This window comes from Canis lupus, assembly GCF_048164855.1.
Source record: "Canis lupus baileyi chromosome X unlocalized genomic scaffold, mCanLup2.hap1 SUPER_X_unloc_2, whole genome shotgun sequence".
NCBI lineage: Eukaryota > Metazoa > Chordata > Mammalia > Carnivora > Canidae > Canis > Canis lupus.
This window is the reverse complement of record NW_027326464.1, coordinates 45,173-65,031: the sequence shown is the minus strand read 5'-3', so window position 1 is coordinate 65,031 and position 19,859 is coordinate 45,173. Positions and strand designations below refer to the sequence as shown.

Here is a 19,859-nt window from a genome sequence, read left to right as displayed (position 1 = left end):
CCCAGAGAAATATACACTACACAAATCACAAGAGACCCAGAACTGAAAAGAAAAATTAAAAAGAGAGAATATAATCAGACAGGTGAAGAGAATAGAGTAATACACTGGATCCTGTGTGTATTTTGGTCCGTTTGTTAGAAAACTAAATCCCAAAATTGTAACAAAAGGAAAACTTTTATAGGTACTAAACAAATTGAATAGAATACAAGGAAAGGATAGAATGCAATTGTAAAAATGAAAATTAAAAGAGAAAAAAAGAAGAAATATCAACAGACAGGTGAAGAAAACAGAGCAATACACTATATTCTGAGTGTATTTCCTTCGGTTAGAGGAAACTACATCTCAAAATTGTGAAGAAGGGCAGCCCCGGCAGCTCAGCGGTCTTCTCCCTCTGCCTGGGTCTCTGCCTCCCTCTCTCTGTGTCTGTCATGAATAAATAAACAACAAAATTAAAAAAAAAAAAAGATGGCTTCACAATTGTAAAGAAAAAAAACCTTGCATATATATTATATATATTAAATACATTGACAGGATAGAATGTAACTGTAAAGATGAAAATTTAGAAAGACCTTATTTTTTTATTTTTTATAAATTTATTTTTTATTGGTGTTCAATTTGTCAACATATAGAATAACACCCAGTGCTCATCCCATCAAGTGCCCCCCTCAGTGCCCGTCACCCAGTCACCCCCACCCCCTGCCTACCTCCCCTTCCACCACCCCTAGTTCGTTTCCCAGAGTTAGGAGTCTTTGTCTCATTCATTTGGGGGATACAAAAAATAAGTGGGAAATATCAGAAAGGGAGACAGAACATAGAAAGAACTTAACAAGAAAGAAACAAAGAAGGAGAAAAAAGAAAAAAAAAAGCGATTTTGATGAGACAGGTGAAGAAAACAGAATCATATACCGTACACTACGTGTATTTTGGTCTGGTGGAAGAAACTGCACCGCAAGGGTGTAAAGAAAAAAAAAAAAAACTTACACAAATAAAATTAAAAACAATGGAAGGATAGCATGTAACTGTAAGAATGAAAACTAAAAAATATTTCCTAAAAGTTTGATAAAATAAGAAATTGGTTGCAAAAGGAAAGCGAAAAAAAAAAATAAATAAATAAAATGGAAAGACCAAAGAATCATGGGGGAAAACGCTATGAATTGTGTATGTTATATTCCCCTAGCGCTGGAGTTTTGCGGTTCTCAGTGTTCGGTAAAGTTGGTCTGGGCCGCACGCTCTTGCTGACTTTCTGGGGGAGGGACCTGTTGCGCTGATTCTCAGGGGTCTTTGCCCCGAGTGGGCGTGCACCGCCCTTGCCAGGGGGCCAGGCTAAGTAATCTGGTCCGGGTTGCTCTCTGTGGATTTTGTTCCGTGAAGGCCTTGCAGGCCTCTTTAGAGGCTGAGAGCGAAAGTGGTGGCCTCCTCATCCCCAGCCCCAGGGCCGAAAGCTCAGGGTCCCGCTCCTTAGCGCACCCCCAGTGAAAGGCAACCCATCACTCCTGTCTCCCTGGTACCGGACCGCACACTGTGCTCACCCAGCCTGTGACCAAGCATTTCCATCTCAGGCACGGACCCTGCTTCGCCTTCCAAACCCTGCAGATTCCTGCTGTGTGGACATGTGCGCTGCTCCTCCCCAGGGGGAGCAAGGGGGGGCTTGCCGGTTCTGCCGCCTGCTGGGCTCCTGCTCGGAGAGCCTTTGCGCTGAGGGTGCTGGGACCCACTGACCCTGCTGGGTTCCAGGGCTACGGCCACCACTGGCCAAGAGCCCGCTGCAGCCGGCTTCCCTGCTCCGATGTCTGGGAGCTCTGCTGCACTCAGGCACTGTCAGTGTTCCTGTGACCCCGGGGGATCCTGAGACCACGCTGTCCCACCTAGGATTCTGCACCCGCTTCACTGTCTGAGCACCGGGCAGGCAGGGCCGTCCCTCACCGGAGCGGACTTCTAAAGGTCCGGATTCTGCGCTCTCTGCTGCTCCATCACTCTCTGGTGGAGGCTGCTGGAGCTCGCCCCCTTTTGGCTCCCCCGTATCTTCCCATGTATCGCCTCCCTTTTGCCCCCCCCCCCCCCCCGCCCATCTTCCCATGTATCGCTTCCATTTCACTTCTCCACACCTCCTGTCTTGCAGAAACTGGATGCTTTTCTCTTTGTAGAGTTGCAGCTATTCTTTTTGTAGATCTCCGGTTCAGTTCTCAGGGGTTCAGAATGATTTAGTAGCTGTCTCGCTGAATTCCGGGGACCAGAGGAACTTAGGTCTCTCAACTCCTCGGCCACTTTGGACTCCCACCTCCCCCCCCCCACCCCCACCCCACCGCCCTGTGGTCTCATTCGGCCAAATGGTTGGGGAGAAGTCATCATCTTAGCAAAACTCCTTCAAACTAAAGAAAAATATGGGCATTGTTTTCAATTAAATGTCCCACGCTAGTGCTCCTGGATGTAAATGCTAGAGGAGAAATCCACCTTGAAAGAACGCTTAAGCCAAAAGCACTCATATAGCAGCAAATATCCTGAATAAGTATATGCATATTCAAAATCGTAGTGAACGAAACGGACGAGAGGCGGTGCCCAGTGAACAGAAATCTGCCTTAACGTCAGAAAAATCTTTCAACTGTATTTGGGCAGCCCTGGTGGCGCAGCGGTTTGGCGCTGCCTGCAGTCTGGAGTGTGATCCTGGAGACCTGGGATCGGGTCCCACGTCGGGCTCCCAGCATGGAGCCTGCTTCTCCCTCTCCCTCTGCCTGTGTCTCTGCCTCTCTCTCTGTGTCTATGAGTAAATAAATAAAATCCTTAAAAAAAAAAAAAAAAAAAGAAAAATCTTTCAACTGTATTTATCTACATTAACAAAATAATGGAACTAAAAACATCTGATCACGACTGGGTATAGAAGACTCCTTTGAAAGAAATTCAGCACTAGCTAATGGAAAAAGCTTCTATCAGAATACGATGAGGAAGGAATTTCCGTTTTCATTTCTGTGCAACTAAAACCTCACTTAAAAAAAAAAAGGAAGTCTTGGGCAGATACTTGGTCCTGGAGAGCCTGGATCGAGTCCCGCATCGGGCTCCCTGCGTGGAGCCTGCTTCTCCTTCTGCCTGTGTTGCTGCCTCTCTGTCTCTCTCTGTGTGTCTCATGAGTAAAGAAATAAAACCTTAAAAAAAAAAAAAAAGAAAGAAAGAAAGAAATGAAAGTCTTGAAAAACACACACAGAATAAACAACGTCCGAACAATAAATGAGGAGAAAGCCTTGGGGGACCCTGAAGACTGCTGAGCTGGATATTGAGTCTGGGTTGGGGATGCAGGGAACATCAGGGATGTGGGGAGGGAATGCAGCCTGCATCAATGCAGATGACAGGATTGATAGGCGGAGCAATTTCCAACTTCTGCTTCTGCTTCCCAGCATAAATCTGAGGCAAGGCCTCAGAGTACACATGACATTAGCCCTGGGGTGCTAAGAGGACACGGGGAAAGACAGGATGATTGAGGCATTGGACTCTAGAGTCTATGCAAATAACCCCCTGAAATCATCTTAGTGGCAAGGAATGCCCCTTAAAAAAATCACTTAAGTAGAATATACAGAATCAACCTGAAATAGAGTAGGGAGTATCAAAGCAATTCACACAGTAAGAAAAGGTATTTTTGATAAAGTATATATATAGTCTACACCTATATAAATACATATACAAACGCATGTATAACGGGAACACACACGCACATACGTGTGTCGCTGTCCGTATTTAGGTGATATGTACGTACATTTGCATACCAGCACCTATAATCTGCACACCTTATACATACGCGTGCACTGGACACACGCTAGGTAGAGAGGGACGGTGTGTTTCTCCCGATGACGCAGCATGTCAGGGGAAAACTCCCTGCAGTGGGCCCCGCAATACGGGACACCCCTAGACACCCTTGCAGCTGCTCGGCCGCCCCCAGGAAACTAAACCTTTAACACGATGTCCCTAAAGTCTGGCTGCTGGCCAAGGGACCCCGTGGGAAGGGGCGCTTCCTCCCGGCCCCTGCCCCTGCCCTGCCCCGGGGCTATGGGCGCTGCGGCTGCACAGCAGGCCTGTGTCCTGATGAGGGCCTCCTGGGTGAGGACTGAGAGCCGACCTGTGCCAGGACGCTGGGGGCCGCCGAACCCTGCTGTGCCCCTGCCGGCAGCCCTGGGCCACCCCGGGACCTGCAGAGCCGGTGGGGCCCGAGCCGCAGCAACCACCCCTCGGGCGCTCAGGGACGACACGTCGGGGCCTGAGAGGCTCGGTGTAAGGGGCACCGACTGAGGTCTGCAGAGAGCCGAGGCCGCAGCCCGCCCGAGTCCAGGGCAGGAGCCCGGGGAGGACAGGGGGCCCCCGCCTTGCCAGCCGGCGCGCTTCCCTCCTCCCACCCTAGCCTGGAACTCATCTCAACCCAACGTGCTGTTAGCTGTGGGGACCCCTGGCAACGGGGTCAGGACGTGATGTGACGTGGGCCGACCTCTGCGTCAGAATTGAGAGAGAGCAGAAGGCCTCGGTGCGGGGGGTCGCACTGGGGTCCCCTGGAAGGAGGCCAGGCCCGGGCCGGCGGCAGCCAGGGGAGCAGGTAGCCCCGGGAGGGGGCTCGGAGGGCGGGGGAGGGGCCCCGGAGGGCGGCGGGGGGGGGGGGGGAGGGGGGAGGGGGGAGGGGGGAGGGGGGAGGGGGGAGGGGGCCTGCCGGGAACCCCGAGAGAGGACCATGACCGGGGGAAGGCGGGGCCGCGGCGTCGAGCTGAGGCCTGGATGCCGGGGCCTGGGGCAGTGGCCTCGGGTCCCCGGAGGCAGGACGGGACCCGGCCCTCCCCGGAGCGGGGTGAGGACCTGAGGGAGAACTGCGGGGGTCCCCCGGGGTCCCCCACCCCACCATCATGCCTCAACCCACGGCCCGCCCTCCCCGAGAGAGAGAGAGAGAGAGAGAGAGAGAGAGGCACTGGGCCCCCGCCTCGGGGCTGGGGGGCCGCCCTGGGGAGGCCGGACACACGCGGCCCCCGGGGAAATGCGCCTCGGGGGGGGTGGGGGGTGGGGGGGGGACCCGAGCCCAGGGAGCTCAGGAGCCCATCCGGAGGGAGGTTTGCCAGGGCCTGAGGGGGGGAGGGGCACAGGGAGTGCCTGTGGGGGCGGGGGCCCTGGAGCCCAGGACAGAGGGGACCTGGCAGGAGGTCGCCAGGGATGGGAGGCCTGGGAGGCCCCCTGGGCAGGCTGGGGACCTGCCTTCGGGCGGGCCGCCGGGCGGCCAGACTTCCACATCCGGGTCTCCCGAGAGACTGGGGGCCCTTGGCGTCAGGAGCACGGCCTCCCTGAGGGGGCAGACGGTGGACCCCCGCCCACCCTACATTGAAGGGGTGAGTGGCCCCCAAGGCAGCCCTCAGGCCCAGGAGGGGATGGCCCCGAAATCTGGGTGCCCCTCCCTGGCAGCCCTGGGAAGAGAACCCGGGGTGTGGCCTATCCCGCGGAGACCCTCCTCCTCTCCAGATCTCTGGGCTCAGGGAGGGGAGGGCCTGGGTCTGAGGGTCTGCACTCAGGTCAGCAGAGGAGGCAGGTGCCCTGCCCTGCCCTGCCCTGCCCTGCCCTGCCCTGGTCCAGGCCCTGGCGGGGGTCGAGGTGAGAAATGAGGGGATGCCTTCCTCAGCAGGATCCCTGGGGACCAGGCCGCCCCGGCCGCTTGTGTGGGCCATGGGGAGAGGCGGGACGGGTGGGCCGACTGATTTCTCTGGACTTTGGCTGGTTGCGGGGTCGGGGTAGGGGCCCTTGCAAGGAAGGTGCAAGGAGGGTGGCCTCAGGGCCAGCCGGAGAGTCTTCCCACGCCTTGCGTGGGGTCCAGGTGAAGAGCGAGAGGCGCCCCATCCTGGCCCAGAGGGAAGCTTGAGTTGGGCCATTCCTCCCCTGGTGCGTGATCCGTGATCCGTGATCCCTTATTTGACGGCACAGGATGAACCCCCAGAGACCTTTGGCAGGCCTGCCCAGAGCCGGTCCCCTGGCTTCCTCATGGGGAGGGTCGGGGCAGCCTGGTCTTGTGGGGACACTTTGGCCTCAGGACCGCAGACAGAGGCCTGGGTCCCAGGCCCTGCCAAGGGCACTGGCAGGCCAAGGAGGGGACTTGGACTGCTGGGGGCCTCCCAGAGTGCGAGCCAACCTTCCTGTGTGCACTGGGGGCCCAGGGCTGGGCTGGCAGTCTGCACCCTGAGGTGCCCCCTGCTTCCCTCCTGCAGGGGCTCCAAGAACTGGCAGCGCAGCAGAGGCCTTGGTCGCCGGCAGGAGGCCCTCAGGTCACAGAGTGAAGGAGGCATAGCAGGTCTGTGTCGCTGGACCTGGTGAGGTCCACGTTGTCTCCGAGCCTGGTGCCAGGGGCTCAACTCGCCCAGCCCAACACACAGGGGACTCCTTGTGTAGCCAATCCTGATGCGGCCCGCTCTCTGCCCTGGCACGGGGCCTCTCTTGGCCCACCTGCACCCCGACCAGCCATCCCACCGCTGTCTTCAGCTTTAGCTCCACGCCCACACCATGCCCCTGAGGCACACGAGTCAGCTCTGGAAGCTGGAAGAAGACCCGGGAGAAGCCCAGGGCCTGGTCAATGCCCAGCTGCCAGAGGCTGAGGATGAAGACGAAGTTTCATCTCCCCCCTACCTGTGTTCCTCTTCCTCCTCCTCCCCCTCCTCCTCCTCCTCTTGCTCCTCCCCTTCCTTGTCCAGCTCTGGCCTGTTCTTTGTGCCCCCAGAGGAGGGGTCTGAGACTGCCTGGAGTCCTCCCCAGAGCCCTCAGAGTGCCGGGCCCTCCCCCAGTGGCAGGGCACCCAGTGGCTGGAGCCAGGTGGAGTTTGCTGGCCCCAGTGGCCCAGAGGAGGAGATCTGGAACCCCTGGGAGGTGCCCGAATATGCGCAGCCCTCTGCCCAAGGAGGAGACACAATGCTCATGAGTGGGGCTGACCTGGTGGGGTTCCTGCTCCGCAAGTATCTCAACAAGCAGCCCACCAGCCAGGCAGAGGTGCTGGAGGTCCTCAGCCCAGATATGCAGGATGCCTGGCCCGAGATCTGGGGTCAAGCCTGTGAGTGCATGCAGCTGGTCTTTGGCGTAGAAGTGAAGGAAGTGGACCCCATCGCACACTCCTACGTCCTGGTCACCGTCCTGGGCCTCAGCTACGATGGGATGCTGAGCGGTGAGCAGGGCCTGCCCACGACCGGCCTCCTGGTGCTGCTCCTGGGGGTGATCCTCCTGGAGGGCGACCGTGCCCCCGAGCAGGAGGTGTGGGAAGCCCTGGGGGTCATGGGGGTGTTTGCCGGCAGGCAGCACGTCATCTATGGGGAGCCCAGGGAGCTCCTCACCCACGTCTGGGTGCAGGAAGGCTACGTGGAGTACCGGCAGGTGGCGGGCAGCAACCCTGCCCGCTACGAGTTCCTGTGGGGGCCCAGGGCCCACGAGGAAACCAGCAAGCTACGGGTCATGGAGTATGTGCTATGGGTTAATAGCAGGTGGCCGGTTTCCTCCCTGGCCCCGTTTGATGAGGAAGAGTGGGCCTGAGCCCCAGAGGCGGCCAGGCCCTTTCCAGCCTTTGGTGGGGTCGGCAGCTTCTCCCGCGGGATGGGCACGAAGGGAGGCATCCCTTCGGCTGCTTCTTCCCCGTGGGCGCCTCTGGGTCTCCCTGTGTGTGTGTGTTTGTGTGTTTGTTTGTGTGTTTGTGTTGGAGAAGACAGACCACTGGGCTTTCTAGGAGTGCAGGGCCAGGGCGGCTTGGGGGCAGAAAGCAGGGTGAAAAGCCACTCTGGGGGCCTGTTCTCTGCCGCGACCCGGAGATCGAGAGCTTGGTTAACATGAGGAGGCTCTTGCACATCGCTGCTCGGATTCGGGGGATTCATCAGCTTGGGAGGCTACGTGTGTCACTGACATTCCCCCCGCCCGGACCGCCGCAGCCGCCGCCCCCCCCCCCCATCCCGAACTTCTGTACATCCCCCAGTTCAACAGTTAAGAGTTTCATCCTGTCCTGAAAACCAGCTGGCCAAAGTCCACCTTCGTCCCTGTGTGGGTCCCACCCGGATCCTCATCCCAGGCAGGGCACTGGGACAGAAATGGGTTGGGAAGCAGCAAGGACGGAGGGGTCAAAGGACGGGGTCGGGTCGTGCAGCCAATAAAAAGGAAAAGTCTTTTGTTCTGGCTTCCTGTGCCTCCTGGCCCGTTCATTCTGCAAGGGCCCAAGGAACCCGGACCGGTGTGCTCCGGCATGGGCGGGGGCCGCGGAAAGGGCGAGAAAGGGCCCGCCGGAGGCCAGGGGAGCCCTGCTGGCGGCTCCCTCACGGCCACACAGCGGCTGAGCTCTGCTCCCTGCAAGGCCCTGTGTGTGAGCAGTGAGGACACGAGGGGCCCGGGGACACGCCGCCTTCGGGGACTGTGTAGAGGCCGCCGTCCGGCAGGGAGGTGGGGAGGGGTGTCCTGAGGCCTGCGACAGCCCCAAGGGGCGAAAGGGTGACGGGGGCGGCGGCTCCCGGGGGCAGGCTCTGCAGGGTCCAAGGCCCCGGGGCCCGGGGGGGCTCTGTGGGCAGCGCGACTCCTCGTGTGCAGCTGAGGAGCGAGCAGCGGGCGGGGGACGGAGGCCGACCTCCACTCTGCCTCCAGGTCGGGAAGCGGGGACCTGAGGCTTGTGGGGGGGCGGGGGGGACACGCGCAGATTGCCTGGCGTGGCGGGAGGGCGGGCCCAGGCCGGCCAGAGTCCCTGACCTCCCAGCCTGAAGGAGGGCCCCGCCCACCTGCTCCCCCCCCCCCCGACCCCCCAGCCTGGAGCCCATCTCCGCCGGACCCACCTGCTGGGAGCGCTGGGGACCCCTGGCACGGGGTCCGGATGTGAGGTGGGCCGACGTCCGCCTCGGAGGTCTGAGAGAGCGGAGGGCCTCGCGTGGGGGGTCGGATTGGGGTCCCCGCCGAGCGAAGGCGGGCAGGCCCGGGCTGGCGGCAGCCAGGCGAGCAGGTAGCCCCGGAGCGGCCCGGAGGGCGGCTGGAGGGGGCCTGTCGGGAATCCCGAGAATCCACGCGGGGGAAGGCGGGGCCGCGGCGTGGAGCTGAGGGGTGCCCGGAGGCAGGACGGGCCCGGGCCCTCCCGGAGCAGGGGTGAGGAGCTGAGGGAGAACTGCGGGGGTCCCCCACCCCACCTTCATGCCTCCACTCCTCCCGGAGAGATGGAGGCACTGGGCCCCCTCCTTGGGACTGGGGGGCGGCCCTGGGGAGGCCGGACACACGCGGCCACCCGGGAAATGCGCACTTGGGTTGTGGGGGTGGGGACAGGACCCCACGGAGCTCAGGATCCCCGTCGGAAGGGAGGTTTGCCGGGGCCTGAGGGGGACAGGGGCACAGGGGTTGCCTGTGGGGGCGGGGTGGGAGGGCAGGGACACAGGTGCACAGGACAGAGGGGACCCGGCGGAGGTCAGGGCCCACGCTAGAGGGGCCCCCGGGAAGCCGCGGAGGAGTGGGATGGGGCCAGATGGTGGCGGGGGGTGCTGCAAGCCTGGCACAGCCAGGTACCCGAGAGCCTGAGGCCTGGTTTGGTGGGAGCAGACGCTGAGGGGGGAGGGGAGGGAGGGTCCCGGGGCTAAGGGGAGGCGAGGGATGGACCCTGAGGGGGACAGAGGGGACCCGGCGGAGGTCAGGGCCCACGGTGAGCCCGGGAAGCCCGCGGGGGAGCGGGATGGGGCCGGATGGTGGCGGCGGGTGCGGCAGGCCTGGCACATCTGGGTACCCGAGAGCCTGAGTCCTGGTGTGGCGGGAGCAGACGCTGAGGGCTGAGGGGAGGGTCCCGGGGCTAAGGGGAGGCGAGGGATGGACCATTGACAGGGACAAAGAGGACCCCAGTAGAGGGTCGCCAGGGCTGTGAGGCCCCCGTGGGGATGGGTACCTGCTCTCACGTGGGAGTATGGGTGCTCAGACTTCCACATCCGGGCCTCCTGAGGCACTGGGGGCCCCTGGCGTCAGGAGCAGGGCCTAGGACACGTGGGCAGAGGGGAGGGCCCCGGGTGGTGCTGGGAATCCCGGTGAGGATGCAGAAGAGGCCCGGGGGACCCCGCACCCCAGCCCAGAGTCGGCCCGGGAAGGTCGTGGGGGGGGGGGGATGGGAACACGTGGTGAGGCCCCACTTCTGCATCGGGGCTCTGAGAGACCAGGGGGCTGGTGTTCAGAGCAGGGCCTCCCTGAGGGGGCAGACGGTGGGCCCAGGTCCTGCTGGGTTCCTGGCGAGGATGTCCATGGAGGACGGAGGGACCCCGCACCCCAGTCCACAGTCAGTCCCGGGAGGCAGGCCGAGTGGAGCCAAGCAGAGGCCTAGGCGCCCAGGGAGCCCCGCCAGCAGGGGTGGGGAAGAAGGGCCCAGGGAGCCTGTCCCCCGCCCCCCAGCTCAGCCCCCTCTGTGAGCCCTGGGAAGCCCCCAGGCTGGGTCATGGTCCTGATGGAAAGATGGTCACTCCCTGTCCCCGGTGGGGTCCGGGAGGAGGGGAGGGCCTGGGTGTGAGCGCCCTGGCCTCCGGTAGTCTGCCCGAGGGGCCCAGGGTCAGCTAGGGCTGGAGGCGAGGATCCCCGAGGGACTGAGACCCCCGAGGGAGTGGGTTCCCAGGGAGCCCGGAGCACCACGGCCCTGCCCCTGCTTCAGCCTCGGGAGGCTGCCGGGGGTTGGACGAGTCCCGAGCTGCGTGGTCGCTTGCTTATGTGACAGGGCCTCCCACACCTGTGGCGGTTGGGCTGGAGCACTGCCTCCAGGGTGTGGGCTGCGGTGGGGTCAGGTGGAGTGGGAGGCAATGGCCCACGTGTGGCTGGTGGCCAAGGCCAGGACTACAGGGGAACTGCAGCCCTAGGAACGCAGCCTAGAGTGGGTCCTGGGAGCCCCCAGGGCCCGAGGACCTCCTGGGGCGTGCCCTGGCTTGCCAGCCAAGTCTCCTAGAGCCTGGGGAATTGGAGGAAGGAGCAGGGTTGCAGACTGCCCAGAGCCGACCCGGGGCCTGAGGGGATTGAAGGTGAGGACCAGAGGGAGGACTGACGGACCCTGGGCCCCAGCACGTGCAGTCCAGGGAAGAAGGAGGCCCCTGTGCAAGATGAGCCCATGCTACGGTCCTGATGTCCACCTCTGAGTGTTAGGGCCTGAGGGCTTGTGCTTCAAAGTAGCAGGACCTCGGGGTTGCTTGGTGAGGGTGTGTGTGGAGGGTGTATGGCCAGCGGGGAGTCAGGGTGAGGACCTTGGGGACGTCCTGGCTGGCCCCACCTGGCCCATGAGCCAAGAAGCCAGTGCAGTGGAGTGGGGCCCTGCCCTCTGGGCAGCCCACGGAGGATGGGAGAGATCTGGCCCTCAGTGGAATGCTCACTTGTCCCTGGGGCGGGTGGGGGCAGGAAGGTGGGCTGACCTGGGGTTGGTACGGTCTTGGTGTGAGGGGCACGTCTCCTCTATGGGAGGTTGGGGGCCCGGAGGAAGAGCAGGCCCTGGCAGGATAATGTTTCAGGGAGCGGAGGGCCTGGGCCTGAGGGTCTGGACTCAGGTCAGCAGAGGAGGCGGGTGCCCTGCCCTAGCCCTGGACCAGGCACTGGCGACAGTCGACGTGACATATGAGGGGATGCCTCCCACAGCAGGATCCCTAGGGACCAGGCCGCCCCAGCCGTTTGTGTGGGCCATGGGGAGAGGCGGGACAGGTGGCCCAACTGATTTCTCTGGACTTTGGCTGGTGGGGGGTCGTGGCAGGGGCCCTTGCAAGGAAGGTGCAAGGAGGGTAGCCTCAGGGCCAGCCGGAGAGTCTTCCCAGGCCTTGCGTGGGGTCCAGGTGAAGACCCAGAGGTGCCCCCATCCCAGCCCAGATGGAAGCCAGAGCTGGCCCATCCCTTATGCATGATCCAGGAAGAATCCTGGAGACTTTGGCAGGTGTGGCCAAGGCTGGGCCCCTGGCTTCCTCCTGTGGAGTGTTGGGGACCTGTGATCTTGCAGGGACAGTTTGGCCAGAGAAGGACAGGGCCGGGGCAGTCTTTTGAGAGGCTGAGGAGGGGACTCCCCACCTTGACTGCAGGAGACCTCCCAGAGAATGTGGCAGCCGTCCTGTCCACACTGGGCCCCAGGGCTGGGCTGGCAGTCTGCACCCTGAGGACCCTCCTCCTTCCCTCCTGCAGGGACTTCAAGAACTGGCAGCAGAGGCCTTGGTCTGAGGCGGGGGTCCCTCAGGACACAGAGGTGAGGAGGCGCGAGCCAGAGCCACTTGGCCAGGTGAAGTGCACGCTCTCTCTGAGCCTGATGTCAGGGGTTCTCCCAGCCCAACACAGGGGACCCCTCTGCAGGGGAGCCGGGCACGGCCCCCTGTCAGACCTGGTACCTCGGGGTGTCTTGGCCGGGCTGCCCCCTGACAAGCTCTCCCAACTCTGTCTTCAGGTTCAGCCCGAATCTGACACCATGCCCCTGAGGAATAGCAGCGAGCTTTGGAAGCAGGGAGAAGACCTAGAGGAGGCCGAGGGCCTGGGGATGCCCAGCTGTCTGGGGCTGAGGAGGAGGAGGAAGGGGAGGAGGAGGCTCCACCTTCCCCCTCTACCCCATCTCCCCCATACCACCTATCTCATCTCTCTCTATCCTCCTCCTCCTCCCCCTCCTCCTTCCCCTCCTCCTCCCCCTCCTCCTTGTCGTCTTGCCCTTCATTGTCCTTCTCTGGCATGGTCTTTGGCCCCCCAGAGGAGGGGTCTGCTACTCCCGCGGCCCTGAGTGCTCCCCAGAGCTCTCAGAGTGCCGACCGCTCCCCCAATGGTGGGGCAGCTGGTGGCCTTGGCCAGCCCGAGCCTCCTGGCCCCAGCGGCCCAGGGGAGGCGGGAGATGAGGAGCCCTTGGTGGAGGGCAGTTTCCGCATGAAGACGGCTGCCCTGGTGGTATTCCTGCTCCTCAAGTATCGCAACAAGCAGCCCACCAGCAAGGCAGAGATGCTGGAGGTCTTCACCCCAGAATACCAGGACGACTTCCCCGCCATCTTGAGCCAAGCGTCCATCTGCTTGCGGCTGGTCTTTGGCCTAGACGTGATTGAAGTGGATCCCAGGGAGCACTCCTACGTCCTCAACCCCATCCTGGGCCTCACCTGGGATGGGATGCTGAGCGATCAGTGGGGTATCCCCAAGACCAGCCTCCTGGGGCTGGTCCTGGGGTTGATCCTCCTGCAGGACGGATGTGTCTCCGAGGAGGTGTGGGAGGCTCTGGGGTTCACGGGGATGAAAGATGGCCAAGAGCAAATCGTCTGTGGGGAGCCTGGGGACCACCTCACCGTCTGTGTGCAGGAAGGCTACCTGGGGCGCCGGCAGGTGGCAGGCAGCGACCCTGCCCGCTTTGAGTTCCTGTGGGGGCCCAGGTCCTCCGAGGAAACCAACAACCTTCAGGTCATGGACTTTATGCTCCAGGTCGGTAGCAAAAACCTGGGGTCCTCCCTGGTCCTGTGAGAACAGATTCTGAGATAAGGAAGAGGGAGCTGCAGCTCCAAGGGCAGCCAGGCCCTTTCCAATCTTTTGTGGGGCCGGTATGAAGGGAGGCCTTAGGGTGCTTCCTCCCGGTGTTGTCCTGTTGGGTGTGTAAAGAGAAAAGCCTGGGCGTTCTCAGGGGTTAAGGGCCAGGGCAAGTAGGGGGAAAGCAGGGCCAAGAGCCTCCCTGGGGGCCTGGGCTCTGCAATGACCCTGGCATCCAGAGCTTGGTTTCTTTGAGGAAGCTCCCCATGTTTGTTCCTTGGGACAGAAGGGTTCCCCAGCCCAGTGTGTGAGTGACACGCACCCCTTTGAGATCATACTTGCCAAGCTCAAGTGTTAGAGTTTTGTCATGTCCTGCATACAATTTGGGAGACCTTCCCTCCTTGTTTGGGTTCTGGATGAAATCACAGGGCAATGGCGTTGGAATCTGTTGGAAAGGCCAAGAGTGCAGCAGGCAAGTGCTGGAGTATGGAAATAGGAAAATAAACCTTGTTCACTTCTCATTTCTACCCCTGCCGTGTGCCATTTTTCCAAAGCAACGTCGATGTGCGCTGCTGCATTCACTTGGTTTTTCAGGAACGGGAGAGAAGGGTCCTAACGCCAGGGGAGCCCTGCTGGCAGCTCCCTCATGGCCACACATCGGCTGAGCTCTGCTCCCTGCAAGGCTCTGCGTGTGAGCAGTGAGGACAAGAGGGGACCAGGGTCACGCCACCTTCAGGGACTGTGTCTAGCGGCGGGAATCCCCACGGGAATGCGGGGAGGGTGCCCTGAGACCTGCGCCAGCTTGCCAGCCCCGAGCTTTTCCTGGAATTGTGGGAGCTCTGTGTTGCCCCCAGAGGGGCAAGAAGCCTACCCCGGCGTCACGGCCATTGAATCCTATGTGGTCTTGGAGGGTCGTGTGCAGACAGCTCATTCTGCTCAGTTTCTCTTCGGTTCCCCTTGCTCTCCCATCCTGGGATATGTCACAGGAACAGCAAATTCTTAAGACAGGGGGTGTGGTGGTGGACGTTACAATAAGGCTGGACCTTCTCCCAACCACTAACGGTCCTCATTTGTCAGTGGTCCCGTGTGCCGGTCTCTCCTGAAATGGGACAGTAGCAGAGAATGGCAAGTGGCAGTGCATCAGGGGAAAGAGCACATTGCCAGCCCATGGAGATTTCTGAGGTTCCTGCCACAGTAATTGCAGCAAGGTGCTAGGATTGAGGAGGGATTGCTGCCCCTGAACCACCACAGCCAGGTGAGTGTGCAAAGTAGTGACCATCAGATGTGATCCTGCCTTGGAAGCACCCGCCCCACAGCCGGTGGATGCGTAGGGACATTCTGTAGACGAGCCTCTGTGCCCCACAGAGAGGCCCTGGTGGGCAGTCCTTCCTGCCACCTGACCCTTGGATCCCCGAGTCACGGCCATCAAACCCCTCATGCCCCGCACCAGGTTCCTTCGGGAGTCCGGCAGCCCGCTGCCCAGTGGCCGGGGCAGGATCTGGGACGTCCTGCTTCTGGGGCCCAGTCGGCAGCCCCCACAGCCTCTGCTGCCCACCCTGCCCTGTCTTTCCTGACCGTGGCCTCAGCCTGCAGACCTTGGGGCTTGGTCCTGTCTCCCCACTGCCAACTGCTCTCTCCCCAGTGCTGCTGCTCACAGGCACTCATCTTGCTCTGGCCGTCCCTCTCTGCCTACTTGTGCTCCCGGGGGTGCTGACCAGGGTTCTCTGGCGGTCCATGTCCTAGGGGCTGGTAAATGACACTCCTAGCCTGGTGACCCTGGCGACTGTGCCAAGTGGGTATTGTCAGAGAACTCCTGGGTTATAGCCATCGTTCTGTGAAGCTGGTGTCCTCGTGAAGGCCACTGCGAGGTTGGTTCTATGAGGCTAAGGCAGAGACGGGGTGTGTACCTATCAGCCATCCCCAGAGCCGCCGGGACCCTAGGGTCCCGAAAAGGGTACTTTGAGCAGAGGAAAGTGTAGTGGGTGATGGCAGTGGTGACCGGGATGCTCCCCCACACCCCACAGGCCCCCTGGCTCACATGAGGATTCTGTAAGAGCCGGGCAGGAGGGCCTTTGGGTCCCCAGGAGGCAGGAAGTGCAGAAGGTCAGTTACCCCACGAGAGGGGGAAGGAGGAGCACCCACCATCCTGAGGCTTGTGGCCTTGGGACAAGTCCCAGGATCAGGCCCTGTGGGACAGCCCCGGCTGGATGCGGGGACCCTGCATGCTCTCCTGGGAGAGAATTGACTGCTGGGGCCCGGGGTTTGATCCAGGCCACCATGGACTGCTGGCACGGAGCACTCAGGATGCCCGAGTACCAGCATGTGGGTCCTTGGGGAGGCATCTCCGGGGTGCCAGGTCCTGTCCCGCAATGTCTGTATTCACACACAGCGGCCAGGTGTCTGGCAGTTGTCAGCAGGCCACGGCGGATTATGCACGAGGTCCCCTGTCCTCAGCAAGAAGTCCTGACATTCTCTAGATGCCCTGAGCCGGTGCCCTGACAGGCTGGCAAGAGGCGCCTCAGCTGCGGTTCTGCTCCTCAGGAGCCCCCGTGCCCAGCGATGGCCAAGCCTGCTTTGAATGCACCCCCTTGGCCGGGCTCTGACCTACTGTCTGGCCTCTACCTGCCTGCCCTGTGTGACAATACCACTGGCACCTGCCCTGGGCCATTCCTGGGCCCGACTTGGGCCTCCCTGCCTGTCCTCAGGGCCAGAGTTAGCCAAGCCAGGCTGTCCCCACCCCCAGAGAGAGCGGGAGTGCCAAGGATCCCCGGGACTGTCCCCTGTGGGGATGCAGTGCGGGTCCTTAGACCCCCTGGGTTGAGTATTCACCTGCTGACCTGATGGGTGGCTGACGTGCAGCCTGCCCAGGGCAATGAGCCTGCGGGATGACATGGGGCCCCATTCAGCTGGGCGACAAGGGGCCAGACTCGGCCGGGGCCACGCCTGAACCCCAGGGTGGCCCTCGAGGGAGCATAGCTCTTCCAGCCCCATGCGTGTGCGATCCTCTCCTTCCTCACACACTCGGTCCTGCCCCCACGTGTCCCTGGGGCCTGGCATCCAGGTAGAAAGGATCGTGACCCCGAGGCGCTACTAAGAGGTCGCGTGGGCAGGGGTCTGTGTCAGGCTGCTGGTGGCATCGGTGCCCGGCACTCCCACGGTCCCCCAATCATGGGACGTGGAGCGTCGGCAAGATGACCCCCCCCCCCTCGGAGGACAGCTGGACCCCTGCTGGCGGCAGGGAGGACCCTGAGGTCCACACCTTCGGGCTTGGCCCCTGGAGGGCGCTCACCTGCTGGGGCGTTGTACGGCTCCCCCTGCCCCGATGGACGTTCCGCTAGCCTGATCGTGTGCACGGTCACACGGCTCATACGGTCACAAGGGTGACACGGGCATAGTCTCCCTGCAAGGTCAAGCATTGCTGTACTTTGGCAGGGTGCCACCCCGACGTACAAGGCCTGGTCCACATTGGCGTCCACAGACATCGCGGTCGTTAGCGTGTGTCTCGGGCCTGCTTTCTCCGGATGTGGAGATTGGGAACCAGGCAACGCTCATCTTCTGATCCCGGGCCCGTGAGGAGGGAAGTCGTTCTGTCACGCTGAGGATGTGTTACCCAGGCTCAAGCAATCAATAATCAATCGTGGCAACACGTGGATGCCTCCATGATATCCCAATATTAATGGGATGTGGGGGGCTTCCAGGAGGGTGAACACCTCCACATTCCAGGAGAGTGGTGCCACCCAAATCTTCGGGCACAGGTGGCCCTGTGTGCAGGATCCTCCCGGGCCTCCCCCACGGGTTGTCTTCCTGTTGACTCCCAGGGTGTCCACTGGTCATTGTTAGGGACCAAATCGCCGTGCCTCCCAGATTCACATGTTGCCACCATACGCCAGCACCTCCGAATGTGTGTGTTGCTGGACTTTGGGCCTTCCAAGTGCTGACGGGGTTCAGACGGAGCCAGTGAACATGAACTCTAAAGCCATATGGCTGGTGTCCTCAGGAAGAGTAGGAGGGGACGTGGGGAAGGCGACAGCGCCTGGGGCGTGCACGCACGCGGGGGGGACCGTGTGCAGAGGCGGCAACAGTGTGGCCACTCGCAGAAGGAACAGAGAGGTCGTGAGCCTGCCGGCACCGTACCCTTCAACTCCCGGGCTTCAGATCTGGGAGGGAACCCATGACTTTTGTCCTGGCAGCCGGGACACGCGTGCTCGGGCATGTTGGAGTGGGCTGCGTGACTTCTAGCTTTTTGAAAACTCGCACGTGGGCTCCCAGGGTCGAAGACCATGCTCCTTCCACCTCGTCCAGGGAACATCCACTGTGTGACGCTGGGGACAGATGGGCACAGCTGTCTTCCGGCCCCGGGGTCTCCTGGTGCCGGGCGAGGAGGCGTGGGTTCCCCTCCTGAGCTCCGGGCCGCTCGGGTTCTGCTCTGTGGGAAGCCGGCCGTGTCCCCGCAGCCCCTCATGTTCTCGCAGGTTTGGAGGCTCCAACTTCAAGAACCAGGGTTTAGACCATTTGGTTTCCGGGGTGGGCAAGCCTCTCTTCCCGGCTCAGAAAAGGCCTTCGTGTCACTGGGTCCCTCCCGCGGTCCCACCTCTGTGTGCAGGTGGGGCGGGGAGGCAGATGTCCACGTGTCCTCCACTTCTCATGGGGACGCTAGGGCTGCCGGATTTGGGCCGATGACCTGCATGGCCTCGATCACCCTCCCGCCTCCCTAGGGTGCCTCTTGGCACAACCAGTGGTCCCGGGGCATAGGGCTGCACCAGAGCAATTTGGAAGAGGACTCAGCTTGGTCCCTCACACAGGGTGGGGATGCCTCCCGGTTCTATCCGGTTCTAATCGGGAGCCATCTGTCCTTCCCGATTTTGGTCTGTGCGGGTTCATTTTGGGGCTCTACTAGGTTTCCCGGGAGGTCCCCACCCCACTAGCTTTGGAACTGTGACCAGCAGGAGTGGGCAATGCCAACAGGACAGCCCCGGGGCTAGTTTAGCTCATCTGGTGGACATACCATCCTTGGTACCTGAGCTCAACCCACCCCCCAGCCGCTGGGCTCGGCCCCCGCTGTCATGCCAAATCCAAGAAAGTCACCGAATACCTCCCAGGGCCAGAGACCTAAAAGGGGGCTAAAAGGGGACCCTGTGCCCGTCCACAGGGGTTCCCAGGAGGCTGGGGCTGCCTCTGGCCTAGATTCGGGTCGAACCCCGTTAGGACCCTCCTGATGGAGGTCTGGGGCTCCCACTTCCCTGGCTGTACCTCCGTGCATCCCGGGTGGCGGAGGTCCCGGAGGAGCCTGGGGGCTCCCGAGGAGCAGCTTGGCTTTTTGCCAGGACCACCCTGGGGAGGAGGAGGTTCCTTTGCTTGGAGGCTGGAGGAGCACAGTGGGCCCAGCCCTCCAGGGACCTGGCGGCGACGTCCATCCCAGCAACATGGACCCCCGACCATTTCTGAGGGCCTGCGCTGGGCCGAACATGGTGGCCTGGGACGTGTCCCTGCACCTTGCACCACTCCACTGACTTGCTAGAGCCGGAGGTATGCACAAGACCCTGGCGGAGCCTCTGACATTAACCTGCCAGTCTACGGTGCACACTTCCCCGCAGAGGCTTTCCTCCTGAAGGTTCTCTCCAAACCCCGCGGCTGTCGCCCCCACCCCAGGGAGTGCCCAACACCCGAGCCCCTGCTGGCATCCCGGCCCACAGACCAAGCCCCTCTGGTGCTTCAGCCTGCCGGGGCTGCGGGCAAGCTCCGTCTTCCATGTTGCTGAAGCGCCTGGAACGGACCAGGTGAGGAACCTCAGCACCTGGCCTCGGACTTCTCTGGGGCTCGAAGCCACCCCCGGCGGCCCGGGGCCGCGAGCTCGGCCACCAGGCCATGGAATGCAAGCTGCCCCTTAGCCAGAGACATGCCACTTTGCCAGAACGTTGGCCTCATGGTGGCCTCACACCCCTGAAGGCCCAGCAGGCCACCGGCTCACGGGAAGGCCAGCTGCCTTTCTGGAGGACCAAGAATAGGAGACCCGTGGCCCTGCAGTTCCCAGGGGCCCAGTGCTGAGCCCCAGTGGGGCAGGCAAATCCATGCTAATCAGGAAGTTTGGAGGAGGAGGCACTAGTGGGCAGAGTGGAGAACTGGGGACAGGGCGGGCTTTTGAGAGTGGCCTGGATCAGGAAGTGGTTTTCGTTTCAGGGAAGGACATGTAAGAATAATTCTTCCCCTGCCAGAGTGTAGAGATAAGGCCCGAGATTGGATTGGTGGGTCCACCCCATGGACCTCTGTCCTCTGTGGGGAGGGAGCCTCTCGGGGGCAGCGCAGGCTCCTTCCCCATCTTGTGTCATAACCCACTCGTGGGATGGGGCGCTGAGGGCTGTCCCTAGCAGTGGGTTGTGACGGCCGCCATGGGGCTTGAGCGGGGAAGAGCCACAGAGCTCCTGCTCCTAAGCTCACTG

General features: G+C 61.6%; 2 protein-coding genes and 1 long non-coding RNA gene across 4 annotated transcripts; 2 read left to right on the top strand and 1 right to left on the bottom strand.

Moving 5' to 3' along the window:
• Positions 1 to 2,318: 2,318 nt before the first annotated feature.
• Positions 2,319 to 4,520, bottom strand: LOC140629681 (uncharacterized). Its single transcript, XR_012027504.1, has 3 exons — positions 4,103 to 4,520; positions 3,014 to 3,137; positions 2,319 to 2,755 (listed from the first exon to the last, which is right to left on the bottom strand). It is a non-coding gene; the product is annotated as an uncharacterized lncRNA (long non-coding RNA).
• Positions 4,427 to 8,152, top strand: LOC140629680 (melanoma-associated antigen 8-like). Its single transcript, XM_072819220.1, has 2 exons — positions 4,427 to 4,570; positions 6,213 to 8,152. Exon 2 carries the CDS (start codon positions 6,505 to 6,507, stop codon positions 7,516 to 7,518), a length of 1,014 nt encoding a protein of 337 aa, XP_072675321.1. The 5' UTR covers positions 4,427 to 4,570; positions 6,213 to 6,504; the 3' UTR covers positions 7,519 to 8,152.
• Positions 8,153 to 10,118: 1,966 nt separating this feature from the next.
• LOC140629678 (melanoma-associated antigen 10-like) lies at positions 10,119 to 13,913 on the top strand. 2 transcript variants are annotated; one of them, XM_072819215.1, is made up of 3 exons: positions 10,119 to 10,985; positions 12,121 to 12,181; positions 12,377 to 13,913. In XM_072819215.1, the coding sequence occupies exon 3, from the start codon at positions 12,652 to 12,654 to the stop codon at positions 13,417 to 13,419; it is 768 nt and encodes a 255-aa protein (XP_072675316.1). In that variant the 5' UTR covers positions 10,119 to 10,985; positions 12,121 to 12,181; positions 12,377 to 12,651; the 3' UTR covers positions 13,420 to 13,913. The 2 variants fall into 2 exon arrangements, with proteins under 2 accessions (XP_072675316.1, XP_072675315.1); XM_072819214.1 differs by having other exon boundaries at positions 12,121 to 12,214.
• Positions 13,914 to 19,859: the final 5,946 nt, after the last annotated feature.

Coding starts and splice junctions, on each gene's coding strand:
- LOC140629678 (XM_072819215.1), top strand. CDS start 12,652: ATGGTCTTTGGCCCCCCAGAGGAGGGGTCTGCTACTCCCGCGGCCCTG.
- LOC140629680 (XM_072819220.1), top strand. CDS start 6,505: ATGCCCCTGAGGCACACGAGTCAGCTCTGGAAGCTGGAAGAAGACCCG.